General features: G+C 52.7%; 1 protein-coding gene across 4 annotated transcripts in view; it reads left to right on the forward strand.

Annotated features, from left to right (window-relative positions):
• Nucleotides 1-19,602, forward strand: part of Ccdc40 (coiled-coil domain 40 molecular ruler complex subunit) — a 48,280-nt gene extending 28,678 nt beyond the window's left edge. For all 4 annotated transcript variants that reach the window (XM_006990293.4, XM_016008552.3, XM_042283215.2 and 1 more), the window contains exons 12-20: nt 44-226; nt 4,643-4,888; nt 5,992-6,205; nt 7,273-7,442; nt 7,652-7,743; nt 9,212-9,332; nt 13,564-13,752; nt 17,445-17,603; nt 18,582-19,602. In XM_006990293.4, coding sequence (XP_006990355.1) covers nt 44-226; nt 4,643-4,888; nt 5,992-6,205; nt 7,273-7,442; nt 7,652-7,743; nt 9,212-9,332; nt 13,564-13,752; nt 17,445-17,603; nt 18,582-18,830 — 1,623 coding nt within the window. In that variant the 3' untranslated portion in view covers nt 18,831-19,602. The remainder of the gene's footprint in view (nt 1-43; nt 227-4,642; nt 4,889-5,991; nt 6,206-7,272; nt 7,443-7,651; nt 7,744-9,211; nt 9,333-13,563; nt 13,753-17,444; nt 17,604-18,581) is intronic.
• The last annotated feature ends 826 nt before the right edge of the window (nt 19,603-20,428 follow it).

Below are 20,428 nucleotides of genomic sequence, written 5' to 3' on the forward strand. Positions count from 1 at the left end.
GCACCCCGGCACATCCTCCCTCCCCATGACTCTTCCTTTGCAGGAACACTCAGCGGTCTTGGGCGAACTACAGGTTGCCCGCCAGGCTGTCCGTCAAGAGCAGGAGCTACGGCAAAAGATGGATGCCTCCATCATGGACAAGCTGCAGGAACATGGGACCTCCAGCAAGATGACCATGTACTTTCAACAGCTCCTTCGGAAGCTGCAGAAGGAAAATACCAACCTGGTAGGTGGCCCCTAGCTGAGTGAGCAAGGGCTGGCCTGGAGCCAGAGGCATGTGAGCAAAGGGTTCCTGGGGTGACCCCTCGTTACCTAGTTTCTAGCTGTCAAAGGGAGACTTTCTATAATTTACTTATTTATTTATTTTTGCTTTTTTTTTTTTTAAGGTAGGGTCTCTATGTAGTCCTGGTTGTCCTGGGACTTGGTATGTAGATCAGGCTGGCCTTGAAACTCAGAGACATCTGCCTGTCTTGGCTCCCAAATGCTAGGATCAAAGATGTGAGCCACCACACCCAACTCTATAATGTATTTTAATTAATTTTGTTCCTGTACTTTTAGAGATTGAGCCTAGGGTCCTGCCCATGCTAGGCAAATGTTATACCACTGAAAGACCCCTTTGTCCTTTTTCTTCTCAGGTAGTCCCAGCTAGCCTCAAACTTACTACTATGTGTGTGTGTATGTGTAGATATATATATATACATACACACATATATCTATATATGACCTTGAATTTCTGATCCTCCTGCCTCTTCCTCTTAAGTGCTAGGATTATAGGTCCAGGCCACTATGTCCAGTTTATTAGGCCCTGGAGATGGAATGCAGAACTGAACAGTGGGTTGCATCCCTCCCCAGCTCCACAAACCTGCTTTTAATTTGGAGACAGGGTCTCACTAGTTGCCCAGGCTGACCTGAACTTATCCTGTAGCCCAGGCTATAGGCTCACAGTTATGACTGTCATGCCTTCATCTCTTGGCAGCTGGGATGACAGATCCAGCTAACACTGTCTTCTTGTTGAACTCCTGCAGAGTTTGCCCAGCATGCACGAGGCCCTGGGCTCTGTCTCCAGCACCAGGGCGGGGGAGAAAGGAAGGAGAGAACACAGAAAGACATAATGAAAACAATAGATGCCGTAGTTCTACCGCTCGGGAAACACTTCAGATTTCTTCCTTTCTGCACACATTTACACACACACACACACACACACACACACACACACACACACCCTCCCTCATTCACACACTCATGCTAACATTACACTCTTGTTAAACATCTGGTTTTAAGTTCACTTGATTATATTTTTATTAGTTTCATTGACCTATGACACAGAGAGAAATATGCACAGGCATTAAGTTTGGGACTCACTGAATTTTTTGTTTTACTTGACAACACTCGACACATCTGCTCTTGCCGTTCCCCATTCTTCGACAACGCAGACCTTCGTATTTGCATGACCTTCATCAGGAGAGCATGATTGATTGATGAGTTATGATTGATGAGTCTCTTGTTAGAGGCTTCAGGCTGACTAGGGGTTTTTTCAGTGTTTTGAGCAGCTCTGCACAGATACCCAGGTCTGCAAATGTCTACACTCTGAGGACAAGCTACTAAGCCACCGCTCCTGGGCAGAAGCCACCATCCAGGAGGCTGGCTTGCCCGGGAGGCCTGCAGTGTGCCTTTGACCTCCAAAGTCTGGAGCACCACACACCTGAAAATTCATTCTAGGGCCTTGCTTTTTCCTCAGCTACATGGGAGACTGCCTCTGGGAAAGCAGCTCCCTCCTTGAATATTTCTTTTTCTTGAGACGGTGTCTCACTCTAGCTGAAACTGTCCTGGCATTCACTGCTGTCTGTGCCGGCATCAAACCCATGGCCATCTTCATGCCTCTGCTTCTCAAATGCTGGGGTTACGGGTGAGCCCCGCACCCAGCTCCTTTTTGTTTGTTTGTTTGTTTGCTTCTTCATATGGTGGGATCCCGCTGGAATCTCTGCCTTGGTGGCCCGGGGAGTGCTGTGTCAGGCTGAGGACGCATCCCACAGAGGGGCTGCTCTGCCACCGCACAGTCTTAGGAAGCGGGGCCGGACCTGGCCAGGTTGCCTTTCTACCATCAGTTGAACCAGTACAGATCCACTCCCCACATGTTCAGCTCCACTTGTGTGATCCCAGCCCAGGTCTCTGATTCTGTCCTTCTGGGAATTTGGAGATGAGGAACATAGGGGTCCATCCAGGCTTAGATAGGGGTGTCTCTGCAGTTAACACCTGAATCCAGCTCCCTTGAGAACCTGATCCTCCATCTGACTAGGGCCTCCGGCCCAGCCTCGGGCCCTGGGGGCTCAGCTGTCTTTCCTGCCCCCTTGAAGGTGGCAGAGGATTGGACCTGCTACCGCTGCTGCTTCCTGTCATGGTGGCTATTTGCCAGGAGTAGGCACGGCTGTTGTCACCTGGCCTCCTGAAAGGGCAGCAGCAGCCTCGACATTCCCACTCCGTACACACTTTTGACCTGACAGGAAGGGGACAATGCTGGCTGGAAAGTCCAGGCCGACGTGGCTCAAGTCCTTCCCCTGGGAGCAGGGCAGGCAGAAGAGAAGGGGTCTCGGGTGCCTTTGAGACACTAAGGAGCTAGGTGGGTGTGAAGTAGCCTGCCCGGTCCCATTGTTGCACAGGCTAGACCTGTCCCCTAAGGTCTTCTGTTGGCAGGCCCCCACCCTGCCCCTTCTGAGATTGGGCATGGATTATCACCACCTCCTCCCACCAGAGGGCAGTAAAGAGTCTTAGGCTAACAACTATTTATTATTGTGGTTTTCCAGCTGAAGTGGAGCCCTTGAAAAGGGACACTGGATACTCAAAAGCCCTGTGCACCGGTGACGGGTGGGGCAGGAAAGGGTCCGGTCTTGGAAGAGGATCAGAGGGTGGCAGTCACGATTCTGTCGGGGGAAGGGTGTCAATGCAGGACCTCATTATAAACTCAGAAGCAGAGCTGAGGTCCCGGGGTTCTGGGGAGGCTAGGATGCTTTCCACAGGTCACAGCGGGTAGTGTCAGAGGTAGTGTATTCTGCCCAGTCACAGTGTGAGAGGAAGACTATGCCATAATCTGAAAGGGGTCAGGAAACAGCCTACTGCGCACTGCACAACCATTAAAAATGATATAAGAGGAGGCTAAAGGTGATGACACACCTTTAATCTCAGTACCTGGGGGGCAGAGGCAGGTGGATCTCTGTGGGTTTGATGCCAGCCAGCTCTATACAGTGAGACCTTATCTCAAGAAAAATTGTTTTAATTAACTAAGAATATGAGACGGGGGTGCTGGAGAGATGGCTCAGAGGTTAAGAGCACTGGCTGCTCTTCCAGAGGTCCTGAGTTCAATTCCCAGCAACCACATGGTGGCTCACAACCGTCTGTAATGAGATCCGGTGCCCTCTTCTGGCCTGCAGGCATACATGAGGCAGAACACTGTATACATTAAAAAAAATAAATTTTAAGAAAAAAAGAATATGAGACAGTATCTGCCAGGCTAAAGAGATCAGTGGCATGTGACCCTACCCCTGCTCTCCTAAGGGGTACGGAAGGGTGGGGGCCTGGGAGGGTGTACATAACATAACACTGGAGGAAAGGTAGGTGTCCAGCTTTGTGACAGAATCACCCATGATTCAACACTTTCTCCTCTGCACTTACACTCTGCTTGTTTATAAAGAAAACCCAGCACGGATAGCTTCTTTCTCCTTCCTCTCCTTCCTCCTTTCCCCCTCTCTCCCTCCCTCCCTCCCTCCCTCCCTCTCTCCCTCCCTCCCCCCCTCCCTCCCTCCAGGATCTTACTATATAACCCTGCCTGGCCTGGAACTCAATATGTAGACCAGGGTGGTCTCAAACTCATAGTATCTTCCTGCCTCTACTTCCCAAGTGCTAGAATTAAAGATATGAACCAGCCTGGAGGCAGAGGCAGATGAGTCTCTGAGTTTGAAGCCAGCCTGGTCTATGGAGTGAGTTCCAGGACAGCCAGGGCTACACAGAGAAACCCTGTCTCAAAAAGAAAGAAAGAAAGAAAGAAAGAAAGAAAGAAAGAGAGAGAGAGAGAGAGAGAGAGAGAGAGAGAGAGAGAGAGAGAGAAAGAAAGAAAGAAAGAAAGAAAGAAAGAAAGAAAGAAAGAAAGAAAGAGAAAGAGAGAGAAAGAAACGAAAAAAAAAGAAGGAAAGAAATATATGAACCAGCCCCCCTTTTGCCCTTTTGAGAGAAAGGGGGGAGGGAGGGAGGGAAGGAGGGAGGGAGGGTAGGAAGGAGAGAGAGAGAGAGAGGGAGAGAGAGAGAGAGAGAGAGAGAGAGAGAGAGAGAGAGAGAGAATGTCTCTTGCAGCCCACACTGACCTCAAACTCACTATGTAGCCCAGGCTGGTCTTGAACTCAAGATTCTCCCGTCTCGGCCTCCCATGTGCTGGGATCACATGCTTGTGCCACCACACCCAGCTTTCTTTTTCGCAGGCCATCTCCATGTGTAAACGGGCCCCTTGTAGGTTCTCAAGACACAGGGCCAGTTAGCTTCCTGGTGACTGCATGCAGGGATCACTCCAGAATACACGTGGAGTGTCAAGGAAGCAGCAGTCGGGCCCATTCAAGTGGCAGAAAACGCTCACAACCATTGCCCTTCATGCCCTCAGGTGACACATCTTTCCAAACTTGACGGCGACATTGCTCAGGCCACCCTGGACATCACCAACACCAGCTGCAAGGTAGACATGCACAAGAAGACGCTGGCAGAGCTGGACAAAGAGGTGAAGCGGTTCAATGACCTCATCACCAACAGCGAGAGCGAGATCGTCCGGCGCACCATCCTCATCGAGAGGAAGCAGAGTCTCATCAACTTCTTCAACAAGCAGCTGGAGCAGATAGTGTCTGTGCTGGGGGTGAGGCACTGCCCTGGGCTCCGAGCTCCGAGCCTGGGTGCTCGCAGACAGCAGGCACCCCCTTCCTCTCCCCATCCCACTGGGGAAGTGGCTATGTGTGCGCGCTCCAGGCTGCAGCCACCATGGCAATCATCATACTGTTTCTTGCACGAGACCAGAAAGGAAAGGGTCTAGGCTGCCTGGGTGACACAGCTATGCCCCACTTCTATAACCGGGACCTGAACTCCACATCGTTCACATCTGGCATGAGCCTTCTTTTGATTTTGTTGTCTGTTTTGTGGGACAGGGTGTCACTGTGTGGTCCAGGTGAACCTAGAACTTGACATCCTGCAGCCTGGGCTTCTGAGGGCCGTGTGCTAAGCACCTGGGTTCTTTGGATTTTCTTCGTGGCTTGTAAGACAGACACACGGGTGGTGGGCTGGACTTACTATGGCACTGGGCAAAGTGGTTTATTCAATTTGAGGGCTCAGTGTCTTCTTACCTGGTCACTCAGGCACCTGTAACCTAAGGACCTACCATGGGAAGTCCTCAAGTAGAGCACGCTGTCAGGGAAGCCCTGTGCTGGCCATAAACCTTGATGGTCCGAGGTCAGAGGACAGTATGCAGAGTCAAAGGCTGTGACCACGAGGACCTGGGACCTCAAGGCCAGTGAAAGGAGTCTCGGGACTCCTCAGGACTGTCTGAGCCCTTGGAGTAAATGCCTTGAATTCATGATTCTTCATAGTCCACCCCAAAAGAAGGCCTGTGGGGAGCTGGCTCAGTCGGTAAAGTACTTGCTTCATGATCATAAGGATCTGGGTTCCACCCCAGCACCCACAGTAAAAGCAGGGCATGACAGTTTGTAACTCCCCAGCACTGGGGAGGTGGGGCTGGAAGATCCCTGCAGCCTGCTGGCCAGTCAGTCTAACCAGTCAATAAATCCCAGATTCACTAAGAGACCCTGTCTGAGCAAAATAACCCTCAACGTGGAACTCTCACCTCTTTGGCCACACGCACGCACACACACGCACTTGTGCCCATGCGTATACACCACACATTAATAATAATAAAAGCAAACCTGTGGCTGCCCAGGCTCACGCTGCACTCTGATTAAATCCCTCCAGGGGGAAGAAGCTGGACCCCTGGAGCTGGAGATCAAAAGGCTGTCGAAGCTGTGTGAGGAGAACAACGCCGGAGTGGCGGAGGCACAGATGACGTGGCTGCGGCTGCAGCAGGAACTGGTCCAGGTCACACACGAACGCGAGGAGCAGCTGGTGTCCCTGGACCAACTTAACAAGGAGCTGCACATTATGGAGCAAAAGAAGCTCCGCGTAGAGAGTGAGCCCTGGGGGAGGGGCTGCCCAGCACTGAGGCTGTAAACCTGAGGCTAGCCTGGGCTACATAGGAAGACCCTGTTTCAAAACAAAGCAAACCACGAAAATTCTAAAGCCATCTAATTTGCCGGTGCTGTCCACCTGTACTCCTGAGGTCTGTGGGAGGTGGGAACAAAATGCTCCTTCTTCAAGGGAACTCAGAGGTCTGTGAAACTCAGACAAATGCAGCCAGCCGCCTCAGCTCCTGCCCTTGACTGGTTAGAGCGCTTGGTTCCCACCCCACAGACCTCAGAAGCACAGTGGATCCCTTCGGGTTGGCCCTGTGCTGAGAAGTGACCCTTCAGTGACCTCCCCAGGGGCCTGCCAGGATGTTCTTCCTGGGTCACCACCAACATGGCACCCTACTGAGATATCCTGGTCCCACATGGTCCAGATAGGAGAGCTGGTTAAATACTGCCTGGAGATCCGGGGCTCTTGCGTCTGCCCCCTTCCCAGAGATCCCACTGCATCCTCTCACAGCCTTGGTTACTTACAGCTGAGTGTGCAAGGCTGCCTGGCACCAGCAGTGAATAGCACTGTGGGAAGCCAGAGCTGGCTGGGATGAGATCAGCAAAGATAGGCACATCCAGAGACCTGGCTCTGAGCCAGCCAAGGATACTGGTGGGGAAAGCGCAGAACTGTATGGGTCACGACCCCCGGTGGGTTTTTTTTTTTTGTTTGTTTGTTTTTTTTTCATCAAAATGTCAAGAACATCTTTTGTCTTTCTCCTTTTTACCCTGCCCTGAGGCCAGGTGGTGGAGGCAAAGGGCCTTCCTGCTGTCCCTAGATACCCACAGCATCTGAGCTCCGCCCACCCTGCTCTCCACCTGTGCCCTGTCTGCAGCATGAGGTCCTTCCAGGGACCAAGTTTAGGGAAACAAAGTCCAGGAAGACACCAGCCTCCTCTCCATAGAGGGGCACGTGACTGAGTCAGACAGGGCAGGAGGGGAGCCACAGGAGGGTGTGCCTGCTGCCTGCCGAGGACCCCGGCCTCCAGCATCCCCCCCCCCCCACCTGCCTGTCCTCCCACAGACAAGATTGAGCAAGAGAAGAGAGAGCAGAAGGAGATCCACCGCCACATGAAGGACCTGGACAACGACCTGACCAAGCTCAACCTGCTGATGGACAAGAACCGGTCCAGCTCAGACCAGCTGCAGCAAAGCAACCTGGTGGCCGAGACAGAGTTCGTGCGCACACTAAAGGTCGGCGCCGCCCACTGCACACTCCGTCACTGTCAGGGTGTGATGGCAGGCCAGCTCTCTCTCTCTGGCACACACATCCTTCATTTGGGCAGATTCCCTCGAGGGGCTTGTGGAGGGATCAGAATGTTGGTCTAAGACCTTGCCAGTCCTGAGGGACTCCAGGGGCCACAGCCCTGAGCCTTCCTCACAGCTCTCCTCGGTCCCCACAGGCTGCAGAGAGGGAGACCATCCAAATGCAGGAAAAGCTGACGCAGCTCCGTGAGGAAAAGACCACCCTCCTCAACAGCCTAGTGGAGGCAGAGTGAGTAGGGCTCGGCCGTGTGCTGGTGCTCAGTGTCACCAGGCCCCTGATGGTTCTGTGGGCATGGCCACCAAACATTGGCACCACTGGGGCGGTGCAGCTCTGAAGGCCACTTTTGTGGACCCCAGAGAACCACAGAAAGTCGCCGTACAGATCTGTAGAATACTCCTTGGCAGCAACTACCAACCAGGCCAGTTACCTCTGGGTATCGAGTGGTTTTCTTTGGGATAAACTTGATAAAATATATCTTATTTTTATGAAAAAAAGGTAGTAATATATAAGCCCATACCCCAAACATTTTACAGTAGGACAAAGTATTGAGAGGAGAAAAGAGAAAATGGGAGATGATTCAGTGGACGAGGCATGAGGGCCTGAGTTCAATCTCCAGCTCCTACATAAAAAGCCGGGCATGGCCAAGTGTGCGCATAACCCCAGCATGATGGCGTGTGTTCTAGCTCTAGGTTCAGTGAGAGACCTGTCTCCTGAGACCACATGAATAATAGAGCAGAAAATCAGATGTCCTATGGCTTCTGTGTGTGTGTGTGTGTGTGCACAGGTGTGTGTGTGTGTGTGTGTGTGTGTGTGTGTGTGTGTGTGTGTACTGGAGACAGAATTTAGAACCAGGCATGTGCTCTACCACTGAGCCCTACCCCGGCTCCCCAAACCCATCACAAGAGACTGCTACATAGATATATTTCTTTCTTGTTTTGTTTGTAGCAAAACCATTCCCTTTGAGGCAGTTGTACATTGTTATGGTGTCTTTGCACAGCTTTGCACACACATATACCTCTCCCACGGAAACAGTTTGTAGGCACCGTTAGGGGCCCCTTGATTGGCAGGAGTGCTCTAGAAGGGATAATGTGTTTCTTGCCATTTGACAAGATCTGTACATTAATACACATGCACGCACGCACGCACGCACGCACGCACGCACGCACGCACGCACAGTGGCTTTGGGGCATGTGGCCTGGGTTACATTTGGACAGCTTCCTGCCAGGACTATTTGGCCTTTTTACTTTCTTATCCAACTTTTTCCAGTCACGTGTACATTCTCAGTTCCTAAGGCGTCTATCCCTGCTGCCTCCCCATGGCTCTCTTTTGAGGATGTCTCTGAACTAGAGCTACAGTCAGTAGTGAACCGCCCGCCACATGGATGCCGGGAACTGAACCAGGCCCTCTGCGAGGGCAGCCTGTGTTCTTAGCTGCTCTCTGCTACTGGGCCATCTCTCCAGCCGCAGTCTCTCATCTCTCATCTTTTAATACTTGCCTTTTCCTCCTCCTCCTTCTCTCTCTTCCCTTTTTTCTTCTCCTCCCCACCTGTCTCAAGGCCTGGCAAACTGTTTTGTAAGGAACCTGAGTAAAGAGTTTGTGGCTTTATTGCCACAGTTCTGGGCAGAATGGGGGTAGGGGTCCTGCCACCCCAGCTCAATCTGCTCTGGCTCTGACGTTGCCTCTCCTGCCTCTAAAGACACCAGATCATGCTCTGGGAGAAAAAAATCCAACTGGCAAAAGAGATGCGTGCTTCAGTGGATTCTGAGACCGGGCAGACAGAGATCCGTGCCATGAAGGCCGAGATCCACAGGATGAAGGTGAGTGTGTCCGGGAGGTGGGCACGGGTGGCGGGTATGCTGCAGATCAGGAACCACTGAGCCACCCTGCCAGTGGCAACAGGTGAGATTCCTGGGGCGGACCCGTTGCTGCACAGTGACTGCGTTCCATGGTCACGGGCACCGTATCACCACCCACCCCTCACACCAGGGTCTGCCTGACTTTTGTCTGTATTGTGCAGAGTAATCCCACAATAGCCAGGACATGTGATCGTATGCACGTCACCTGATAACATGTTGTTTTATTGTGACTCCAAGCAGCCAAGGCTCTTTGATATTTTCAAATACTGGTTGTAAAGCCCAGTTTTCCAGCCCACCAATCTCGCTGTGGAACAAGAACCTCATATGGGCTGATGTGGTGGTGCACATCTTTAATCCCAGCAGCTTGAGGCCAGCCTGGTGTACACAGCAAGTTCCAGGCTAGCCAGGGTGACATAGTGAGACCCTGTCTCAAAAAGCAAAATCACACTCGGGAGGCAGAGGCAGGCGGATCTCTGTGAGTTCGAGGCCAGCCTGGGCTACCAAGTGAGTTCCAGGAAAGGCACAAAGCTACACAGAGAAACCCTGTCTCGAAAAACCAAAAAAAAAAAAAAAAAAAAAAAAGCAAAATCAACAAAAACAGCTCTTTTTTTTTTAAGGCTCAGGGGGGTGCCTCATCCCATCTCTCACGAGCAGTAGACGTCACTAACTCTAAGAACAACTAAATCACAAATGACCGTCAGTTTAAGGTTCAAGACCTTAGGGATAAAAATAAGAGCAGTTAGGGGCTGGAGAGATGGCTCAGCAGTTACGGCTGCTCTTCCGGAGGTCCCAGCTTTCATTGTCAGCACCCATGTGGCGGCTCACTGTTTTCTGTAACTCCAGCCCCAGAGACCAGATGTTCTCTTCAGGCCTCCACAGGCACCAGGCATGTACGTGGTGCACAGACATGCACGCAGGGAAGACACCCGTGCACAGAAGAGGAAAATGTTAAATAAAAAACATCTAGATCAGTTAACCAAAACGACATCGCCGTTCCAATGGCACTTTACATAATGTAAAGGCCTCAGGCTGTCGGCTGCTCTTCAGCTCTGAGGCCTGTGCTGAGCCAGCAGGTGGCTTGGCAGTCAAGCACGTGTGTGCATGTTCAAGGCCCAGGATTTGATCCCCAGTGTGGCCGATTGTCAACTTGACAGGACCCACCGTCACCTGGAGGACAGTGACCGGGCACACCTGTGAGGTGTCGACTAGATTCGTTTAGCGCCTGGGAGGGATTATCTGAGTTAGACTGAGGTTGCAAGAGCCACCTGAGCTGTGAGCCCCACGTCCTGCGGGCTAGAGTCCCGGACTCAGTGAAGGGAGGCCAGCAGCAGCAGCACTCACTGCTGACTGGGTGGAGGGTGAGCAGCCGGCCCAGCCCCTGCTCCCTTCCCTGCCATGATGGACTGCGCTGCTTAGAAGCGCAAGCCAGATGAGCCCCTCCCTCCCTTAAATTCTTTTTGTCCCAGTATTTTGTCCCAGCAAGAAAATAAGTAACTAATACACCCAGCATCCATAAAAGAAAACATAAAGCCAAGTACCACTATACACCTGCAGTCCATCCCAGCACCCAGGGGGACGAGGCAGGAGGATATCAAGTTCAAGGCCAGCCTCAATATATAGTGAGACCCTGCTTCAAAAATAATATTAAGATACTCAACTGAATTGAATTTCCAAAGCTTAGGCAGGCTGGATGTGGTGGTGCACACCTGTGTAATCCCAGCACTTGGAAGGTGAAGGCAGGAGGATCAGGAGTTCAAAGTCATCCTCAGCTACATAGAGAATACAAAGTCAGTCTGGACTACACGAGACCCTGTCTCGAAAGAAAAGCACAGAAATCATGTGATTGTTGCCTCAAACTAGCTCCCCATCCGTGGGGTGGGGGGAAAGCCGAGGTCCCTGTGTGCCATGTTGCCATGTCAACCCCACAGGGGTCAGCAGCCTCCCTCCACACATACGATGGCTTGGCTTCCTCCACCTCCACAAAACCAGTGTGCACAGATGTGACCCCAGCCTCAGCTGTGACAGCCAAGTGTGGGCCACCTCAGCTGTGACCTATGTGCGTTGGTGGTTTGGACCCAGCCCGACATAACCAAGGCCATCTCAGTCATAACTGGCTTCTTGCCAACCAGGTGACCCTGGCAACGTTCCAAACCCTATAGCACAAACGAAGTCATTGAGCCCATCAGCTGGGCATGGTATGTCATGGTGAGCCACTGACACATGGGCTCTCTTTCCTTTGAAAGATTTTATTATTTTGAGCCAGGCATAGTATCAAACTGTGATCCCAGCACTTGGGAGGCAGAGGCAGATCTCTGTGAGTTCAAGGTCAGCCTGGTCTACAGAATGAGTTCCAGGACAGCCAGAGCTCCATAATGAGACCCTGTCTCAAATTTTTTTAATTATTTATTTGTAATTGCATCTATATGTGTATGCACTTGCGTGAGGTATGTGCGCATGAGCACAGCCCGAGGCGTGTGGAAGAGGCATCAGATTCCTTGAAGCTGGAGTTCCGGGCAGTTGTGAACCCCCTGGTCCCTGGGTGCTGGGGATCAAACACAGGGCCTCCTTAAGAGCAGCAGGCCCTGTTTAACAACTGCGCATCTCTCCAGCGTCCCCACCCCAGGCTGTTTGCTAACCGATGCCGGATAAGTTAGCAGGTGGTGAGGTTCGTTCATCTGGCTGTTCACCTCTGTCTAGCTTAGCACAGAGACCTCTTCTTACTTCCTTGGGACGTGGCCACCCAAGGCGTGCTCTGTCCACGAGTCCCCATTAAATTGTGCCTCCTGTGATCCTAGCTGTCTGTCACTTGCCCCCTGTTCCCGGTTCCTTCTGCACTGAGTGGAGTTTTTCAGAACCAGTGAGGGTTCCCCAGAGAAGCAGACCCAACACAGCGTGTGTACAGTCGTGCCCCATGCTGTCAGTCCCGCGCCTGCACACAGTGACAGCCCAGGAGAGACCTAGGAGGGCCAGCACCATCTGTCAGCCCAGATCCAAAGACTGAGAAGGGACGGGTGGTGAGCTCCAGCCCAACACATCACCTCCAACATGGAAAGCATGCCACCCCAGCCTTGAGGGGCTACATCTTCCACCATCTTTCCAGGCAACCCCACTGGAGAGAATGGGTCTTCTCGACTCAGTCCACTAGTGCACATGCTGATCTCCTCACAGCGATCTGGGCAGCCCTTAGGCCCATCAAATGGACACATAAAAGTAAATATGTTGCAGCCCCCCTCCTGGAATCTAGATTACCAAAGGTTCTGTGTGAATTCTCAACTTTAAGGGGTCTGTCAGATTCTTTTGCACATGTCACACACACGTCATAGCTCTGCCGTCTCTGCAGGGTGGGTGTTATCACATTTATTTATTGTCCTATGTATGTGCGTGTATGCTTGTCTGTGTGTGAGCATTTCTGTGTGTTCATGTGTGTGCACTCCTGTGTGCTTGTGTGTGTAGACTAAGTCAGGACATCCTCAGGAACATTGGTCACTTCCTTCGAGACAGGGAATGTCTCCAGTGGCCAGGAGCTCACCAGTTAGATGGCACTGGCTGACCCGCAAGCCCCAAGTCCCTCCCGTCACCACCCCTCCAGCACTGGGGTTAAAAGTGTGCATAGCCACACCTGACACTCTCTGTGAGTTCTGAGGACCACACCCAGCGCTTCACACCTCTGAGGCAAACATTTACTGAGCCATCTCCTGAGTCCTGCCCCCCTTTTCTATTAAAGCATCTTCATCCATGCTACACGTTCATACACTTATTTAAACTAGCTACAAATCCTTGTGTGGTTCCAGAAGTCTCCTTGCACCTCCAAGGTCTGTGCTCACACACACCCCCAGCCCTCAGCCTCCGTCTGCAGACCCTCTACCCAGCTTCTTCCACTGTCACTGCCTGTCACAACCAGTTAACCCAGTGGCGGCACAGCTAACCAGACCCCCATCTGTAGAAAGACTCTACCCGCCTCTCAACACACTTGCCATGGAACCTGCCATCTCCCTCCTCGTCTCCTGCCTCTGGACTGCTTGTGAGAATATCCATCCCTCTCCCACCAGTGTGGGCTGTCTCCCAGACTCCTGTGGCCCTCTCTGTATCCCTGACACTTCGCTGGCCATGTCAAAGGCCGACAAGCCAGGGAGGGTGGGCTGGCCCCTCACTTCAGCAGGGTCCCGCCCAGCCCCTCCATCTTGGTCCCCAGGTCAAGCACGGGCAGCTGCTGAAGCAGCAGGAGAAGATGATCCATGACATGGAGCTGGCTGTGAGCCGCAGGGAGACCATCGTGACCCAGGCCGAAGGGCAGAGCAAAATAGACAAGAAGGTCGTCACCAGAACAGACTTCTACTTCCAGCAGAACGAGCTGCGAAGGAAAATCAGGGACACGCAGAAGGTATGACCCGTGTTTCCTCTCCTTCCACAACCCAGTAATATTGCAGGGGTGTGCGCCTGCCCGGCTGCGTGTCTGCATTGGAGGTGGGACACAGGCGTATGCTGGGGCTCACCTTTCCTCCCTGCACACGGTCAGCATGCATCCCCACCCATCCCCACGGCTGGCCCAAGGCATCTGCTCCCACTTTGTCTTGCCGCCAGGACACAGAGAGTGACCACCTGCCTGCTCCGGCTCGTCCAGAGCTCTGAGGGACACAGCAGACGCTGGATCACAGTCCGTGGAGCCCAGCCAGTCCCATCTCCCCTTTCCCCATTCCTGTGGGTTGAGGTCACTGCTGTGGTGTCACATTTGTGACAGGAGAGACAGGAAAGGCAAGACAGAGCCCTGGAGCTGAGCAAACCAATCCTCCCCACGCTGGGGACACACTGCTGCATCCCCTGGGCTGTGGGAAGAGACACATGGGTCCTATGTGCCAGGTCCTGCTTGGTGGAGAGTGGCATCTGTCAGAGTGGCTGTGCCTGACAGGTGTTTCCAAGCACGCCGGCCGGAGCTGTCCTTGGCCCTGCACTGGGAGTCTGTCTTGGGTCCAGCAGACTGTCCACGCTGGGCACCATGCAGCATTGCAGGAGGCCACTTCCTGCTACCAGAAACGGCCTCTGAGCATCCTGGAGGAGCCATGAAAGAAACTCAGTCACTAAGAGTAGGTGGGAAGACAGGCTGATGCAAATGTGACAGCTCCCTTCTCCCTAAAAGAGGAATAGACACACCACTCAAGTCCACCCCCTGGCTGTTGCTGGAAGGCTTCTCTCCAGGTTCCACCAAGCCCCGCAGTCCCACAATCCACGTATAAAATAATCACTCAGACGCTTATATCACTTATAAACTGTATGGCCGTGGCAGGCTTCTTGCTAACTGTTCTTATATCTTAAATTAACCCATTTTTATAAATCTATACCTTGCCACGTGGCTGGTGGCTTACCAGAGTCTTTACATGCTGCTTGTCCTGGCGGTGGCTGCAGTGTCTCTCCCTCCTTCTTCCTGTTTCCCCAGTTCTCTCTCCTTGTCCCGCCTATACTTCCTGCCTGGTCACTGGCCATCAATGTTTTATTTATATAGAGCAATATCCACAGCACCTGGCAACCACCAGGCCAGAGCCCTGAGATGAGAGTCTCCTCTTGTCTCACAGTCCCCGCTAATAGGCTTTGTGGCCTTGGGCACATTGGGGACCTTTCCAAACCTTCTGGGAGAAATAAGAACGGAACCCACCTCCTGGGAAGTTAGACCGTCAAGTGTAACATCTGCCCTAACTATTTATGGTGTGGTGGCCTTAAGGACATCTGGGAATGCGACCTCAGCCCCTCCAGTCCTCTCGTGAGTGGGGCATATCGTCCCACCTGTCTGCCTCAGCTTACTGACGTGTGGATTCCACCTTAGGGAACATCCAGAGAATTAGACTAAGTGTCAGCATAGTCCCCATAGGAGCAGGACATGACACACACCTATGAGCCCACCACTCAGGCTGAGACAGGAGAATTGCCTCAAGTTGAAGGCCAGCTGAGACTTTATATGAGACCCTGTATCAAAACTATAGAAATTTAAAAAGCCTCCACAGGGTGCATCCTGTATAGGAAAAGATCTGCTAAACAGAACCATTCATGTGGCTGTGACTAGAAGCTTCCAGAGTGAGGTGGCAGAGTGGCCTTTGGCCGAGTGGCCTTTGCTACACCTGCCTGCCTCTCCTGTGCCTTCCTCAGCTCCCTGCTGTATACCTGACCCTTCCTCAGCTCCCTGCTGTATGCCTGTGCCTTCTCAGCTCCCTGCTGTATACCTGATCCTTCCTCAGCTCCCTGCTGTATACCTGACCCTTCCTCAGCTCCCTGCTGTATACCTGATCCTTCCTCAGCTCCCTGCTGTATACCTGACCCTTCCTCAGCTCCCTGCTGTATGCCTGTGCCTTCCTCAGCTCCCTGCTGTATACCTGACCCTCAGCTCCCTGCTGTATACCTGACCCTTCCTCAGCTCCCTGCTCTATGCCTGTTCCTTCCTCAGCTCCCTGCTGTATGCCTGACCCTTCCTCAGCTCCCTGCTGTATACCTGACCCTTCCTCAGCTCCCTACTGTATGCCTGTGCCTTCCTCAGCTCCCTGCTGTATACCTGACCCTTCCTCAGCTCCCTGCTGTATACCTGATCCTTCCTCAGCTCCCTGCTGTATACCTGATCCTTCCTCAGCTCCCTGCTGTATACCTGATCCTTCCTCAGCTCCCTGCTGTATACCTGATCCTTCCTCAGCTCCCTGCTGTATACCTGACCCTTCCTCAGCTCCCTGCTGTATACCTGATCCTTCCTCAGCTCCCTGCTGTATACCTGACCCTTCCTCAGCTCCCTGCTGTATACCTGACCCTCAGCTCCCTGCTGTATTCCTGATCCTTCCTCAGCTCCCTGCTGTATTCCTGACCCTTCCTCAGCTCCCTGCTGTATGCCTGTGCCTTCCTCAGCTCCCTGCTGTATACCTGACCCTTCCTCAGCTCCCTGCTGTATACCTGACCCTTCCTCAGCTCCCTGCTGTATACCTGATCCTTCCTCAGCTCCCTGCTGTATACTTGACCCTTCCTCAGCTCCCTGCTGTATACCTGATCTCCCCACCTGCCCCAGACACCTTCTCAGCCCTCACCTCTGCCCTCTGTCCCACACCCCAACCAGGCATGAGTCAGCCCCACATCCCACTGGCCACATGCACCAGGCCTTCACTATCTAGCCACAAATGGGGCCCTTTTCCCCTCCCACCAATCCCCCCAAAGTCCTGTGTCCCCAGGAAGCCCCCAAGATTACTCTTTCTTCTTCACCATTACCCAGGTCCTGAGTCAGCCACCACACATGGCCAGTACCTTCCTTGGCATGGTAACATTACGTCCTATGATGGCCCCAGCCTCACCCCTGAAACTGTGCTGCGAACACTTCCAGAAACACCATGTCCCACTGGGGCTCTGCTGGGGAGTCCCACACACACTCTGTCAGCCACACCACTCCTGCCATCCTTCCTTACACTTCCCACACAGCCTCATCCCTGCCTCAAGGCTACCGTGCTGATCCTGGTCCCCATGTCCCTGTGCTCCTCAGGGCACAGATTTGCACAGACTACGACCCCATGTCTTCTATGAAGCCACAGCTTCCATAGTTGGCATCGTGGGCCTCAGGTCCCTGGTGTCTCATGGGCTACTAACCCCCATATATTCTATAAGGTCTGTGGCTGTTGGATTCCTCTTTGGGAATTGTAGTAGTTTGAATGAGATGTTCCGATAGTCTTGGGCATCTGAATACATGGTCCCCAGTCGGTGGCGCTGTTTGGGGATGTTTCGGAGGTGTGGCCTTGCTAAAGGCTTTGAGAGATTAAAGACTTGCAGCATTTCCAGTTCACTCCCTCTGCTTCGTGTTTGTGGTTTGGAGGTGTGAGCCCTCAGCTGCTCTGTCATCATGGGCTCTGATCCCTCCCTCTGGAACTGTTAGCCCAAATAAATCCTTCCTTCTCTAAGTTGCCTTGACCATGAGGTTTTATCACAGCAATAGAAATGTGACTAATACAGGAATCCCCCCCTAGAACAAGTATTCTGAGGCACATGACTAGTTCTTAACCGGATGCCCTATCTGCTAAGTGACAGGGATGCAGGAGTCCATCGGTCCTATTTCTCTCCTAGGCCACAGAGGACTGCAACAAGACCATCTCAGAGCTGGAAGAAACTCAAAAACTCCTGAGCAGCTCCCTCCAGGAGAAGCAGCAGACCCTGTCAGATATGCAGGGTAACACAGATGTTCTGGAGGATGAGATCAACCATCTCACGGCTCTCAAACGGCAGGTAGATATCTTGGGAGCTCTCTGGGCCTGGGGCGTCCAGGCAGAGGGGGGAGTACCCCAGGAGAAGCCCGTGTCCCACATGAAGCTCTCCCCAGGACCAGCTACTCCTTCAGCTGGTGATGACACCACCTACTTTCTGCTCATGTTTACATCTCTTGTGATTTGGTCACACCATACATTTTGATCTCCTCCTGTTATTGGCTGGGTACCATTCTGGATGCCCAGGCAACCAAATAGAAACAAAATCCCTAGCTGTATTGAAGATTATAGTCTTGGGACACGAAGATGGAAGCTGTCAGGGCCTCCGAGTAAAATCAAGGGGTTGAGTTTTTGAGAGGAGCAATCCAAGAAGGCCATGTAAGGAACACGCTTGAGTCAAGGCTTCAAGAGGTGGGAGCGGAGGAAGCCATCAGGTAGGTGGGGTAGCCTGGCCAAGAGGGGCCTGCCCAGACTGTACCAAGCCTTGAGAGGGGCAGGATCCTGTCCTCGGGGGACAGTATAAAGCTCTAGGGCTGAGGGTGACCTGGAATCAAGAGAATCCCTCCTGGCTCTGGGGCAACATGGAACAGAGCATCTGTGGCAGACCTGAGGGGCACAGCAAACCTGAATCCCAGTGTGTATCTGAGTCTGCGTGGAACTCAGAAGTTCCCCACTGGGATTTCCAGCCAGCCTGGCTGTGGTCTGAGACCGAGAGGTTTCAGGAGTGCATCGAGCACCAGCCTGACACACAGCAGTCAGAACACTCCACCTGCCCCCACTGATGGAGGAGCGAGGCTCGTCACTCTCCCCACCTTGAGTCCAGAGACTTGACTTCTCCTCTCTGGCATCCCCTCCAGTCTGGGTTCAGGACAGGAGTCCTCCTGACTTCTGGGGACTGACACAGGGTCTCTTCTCCTCTCTGGCATCCCCTCCAGTCTGGGTTCAGGACAGGAGTCCGCCTGACTTCTGGGGACTGACACAGGGTCTCTTTCCCTCCCAGAACCTTTTGGATATTGTGGCCCTGCAGACGCGTGCCAAGTACCTGCAGGCTGTAATTGATGGGAAGTACGTGTTCCTACATCGCAACAGCAAGTCCCAGATACTGGAGCGCAAGCGCCTGGACATGCGGCTGTCCCAGCTCAGTAATGTCCTCTCCCAAGTGCAGGAAGATTACCCCCATTTCCAGGACATGCTGCATAAGGTTCAACAGAAGATCGCCAGCAAGCTGGCGCCCCCAGAGCCCTCCTAGACAGCACTTGGCCCGCACCTGCCAAGGCTGCTCGAAAGGAGATCCAGGGAAACCCCCTCATGTTCTGAAAAGCCATGTGTCCCCTAGAATGACACCCTGCTTGAGAAACACTGACAAGCCAGACCTGTATGAGTCACAGCCACTCTGCTGTTCACACCAGGTGTAATGCAGCACTCCTGATCCACTTTGGTGAGCATGCCTGCTTGCAGAGGAATGACCTGGGCATAAAAATCCACTCTTCCCTGTTGGGTTTACCCATCCAGACAAAGACATCCTGTTGGCAGTTCTGCAGTCTGCACCTGACACCTGTCACACTGTCCTGGGAGAGGGCCTCGGTTTTGTGGAACACATAATGGAGAGAGGGCCCCAAGGAAGCCAGGCACAAGGTAGACGGCTTCAACCCTCAAATGTCTGCTCCAGCCCATCTGAAACCCACATTCCGGTTCCCCATCCCCACCCACAGGAAGCTCAGCCTTCTCCTACCCCCACCTGCCGGGAAGCCTTAAAACAGGTTGAAACCCAAAGATCAAAGCTAAGGATCCCAGGGCTCCAAGGAGGGCGGATGTCTATGGAGGCAGTGACCACTTCAGTAAAGGGCACCTGTCTCTCGTCCCCTGACCCCGACCTCTCTCTTCCTCTCTGCCTCCCCTACCCTGGATTTCTAGCACCCACCGGTTGCCTTTTTGCCTCTGTAGATGTGAAATGGAAAATGTCCTGTAGAATAATTTCAGTTTTAAACTTTACAGCCGAAAAATAAAATTTATGAAAGCTGTTTCTGGTCAAAGGAGTAAGACATGTTCATCCTAACAATGAAATACATAAAAACAACCAAGAGGCCGGGAGACCCCAACCACTCCCACCCTGCCTGGGACACACCCACTGCCTGGCCCTCTCCTTCAGTACTTGCTGTGGATTGGTTCTATTTAGCAAGTGAAGGCCACTGTGTGTCAGTCACTTGCTTGTAACAGAGTTTGTTTTCTGATACGGAGTCTGGCATCCCTAAGAAACTGGGCTCAGCTTCCTGTCGTCAGTGCCAATTAAAGAGAACAGTGAAACGCAGAGAAAGGGTGTTTATTAAATGTGGCCACCACCCCACCAGGTCCATCTCAAGGGTCCTGATGTGAGGTGTAACTCTGAGTTGGGCAGCCTTGGCCAAGGAGAAGTCCCATCCACCACGGACCATTGGCATTGGTCATCCCTGTACTGTGGTCTGACCAGGGGGCTGACCTGTGTGCAGTAGCTTCCCAGGACATTCCCCCTCCCCAGCATGGGATTGGGGGGTTGGTTTTAGTTTTGGGGGGTCCATTGTTTCAAAGTGTGACAGCCAGAGGACACCTATCATATCCTCTCCTGCAAGAGTGGCACACTGCAGGCAGGGATGTCGCTAGGGGTAGGACACTGGCCTGCCAACTATGGTTCTTGAAACAGGTCTCACCAGGTGTCCCATGTTGGTCTCAAACCAGCAATCCTCCTGCCTCTGTCTCCTGAGATTACATGCCTGCATCACCACCCTGTGCTTATGTCTCAATGTATGACCTTCACGTCAAATGCCTCCGGGTTTTCTGTGTGATCACGTGTTTTGTCACTTCCCTACCAAA

The sequence above is a fragment of the Peromyscus maniculatus genome, chromosome 8 (assembly GCF_049852395.1).
Source record: "Peromyscus maniculatus bairdii isolate BWxNUB_F1_BW_parent chromosome 8, HU_Pman_BW_mat_3.1, whole genome shotgun sequence".
Classification (NCBI taxonomy): Eukaryota; Metazoa; Chordata; class Mammalia; order Rodentia; family Cricetidae; genus Peromyscus; species Peromyscus maniculatus.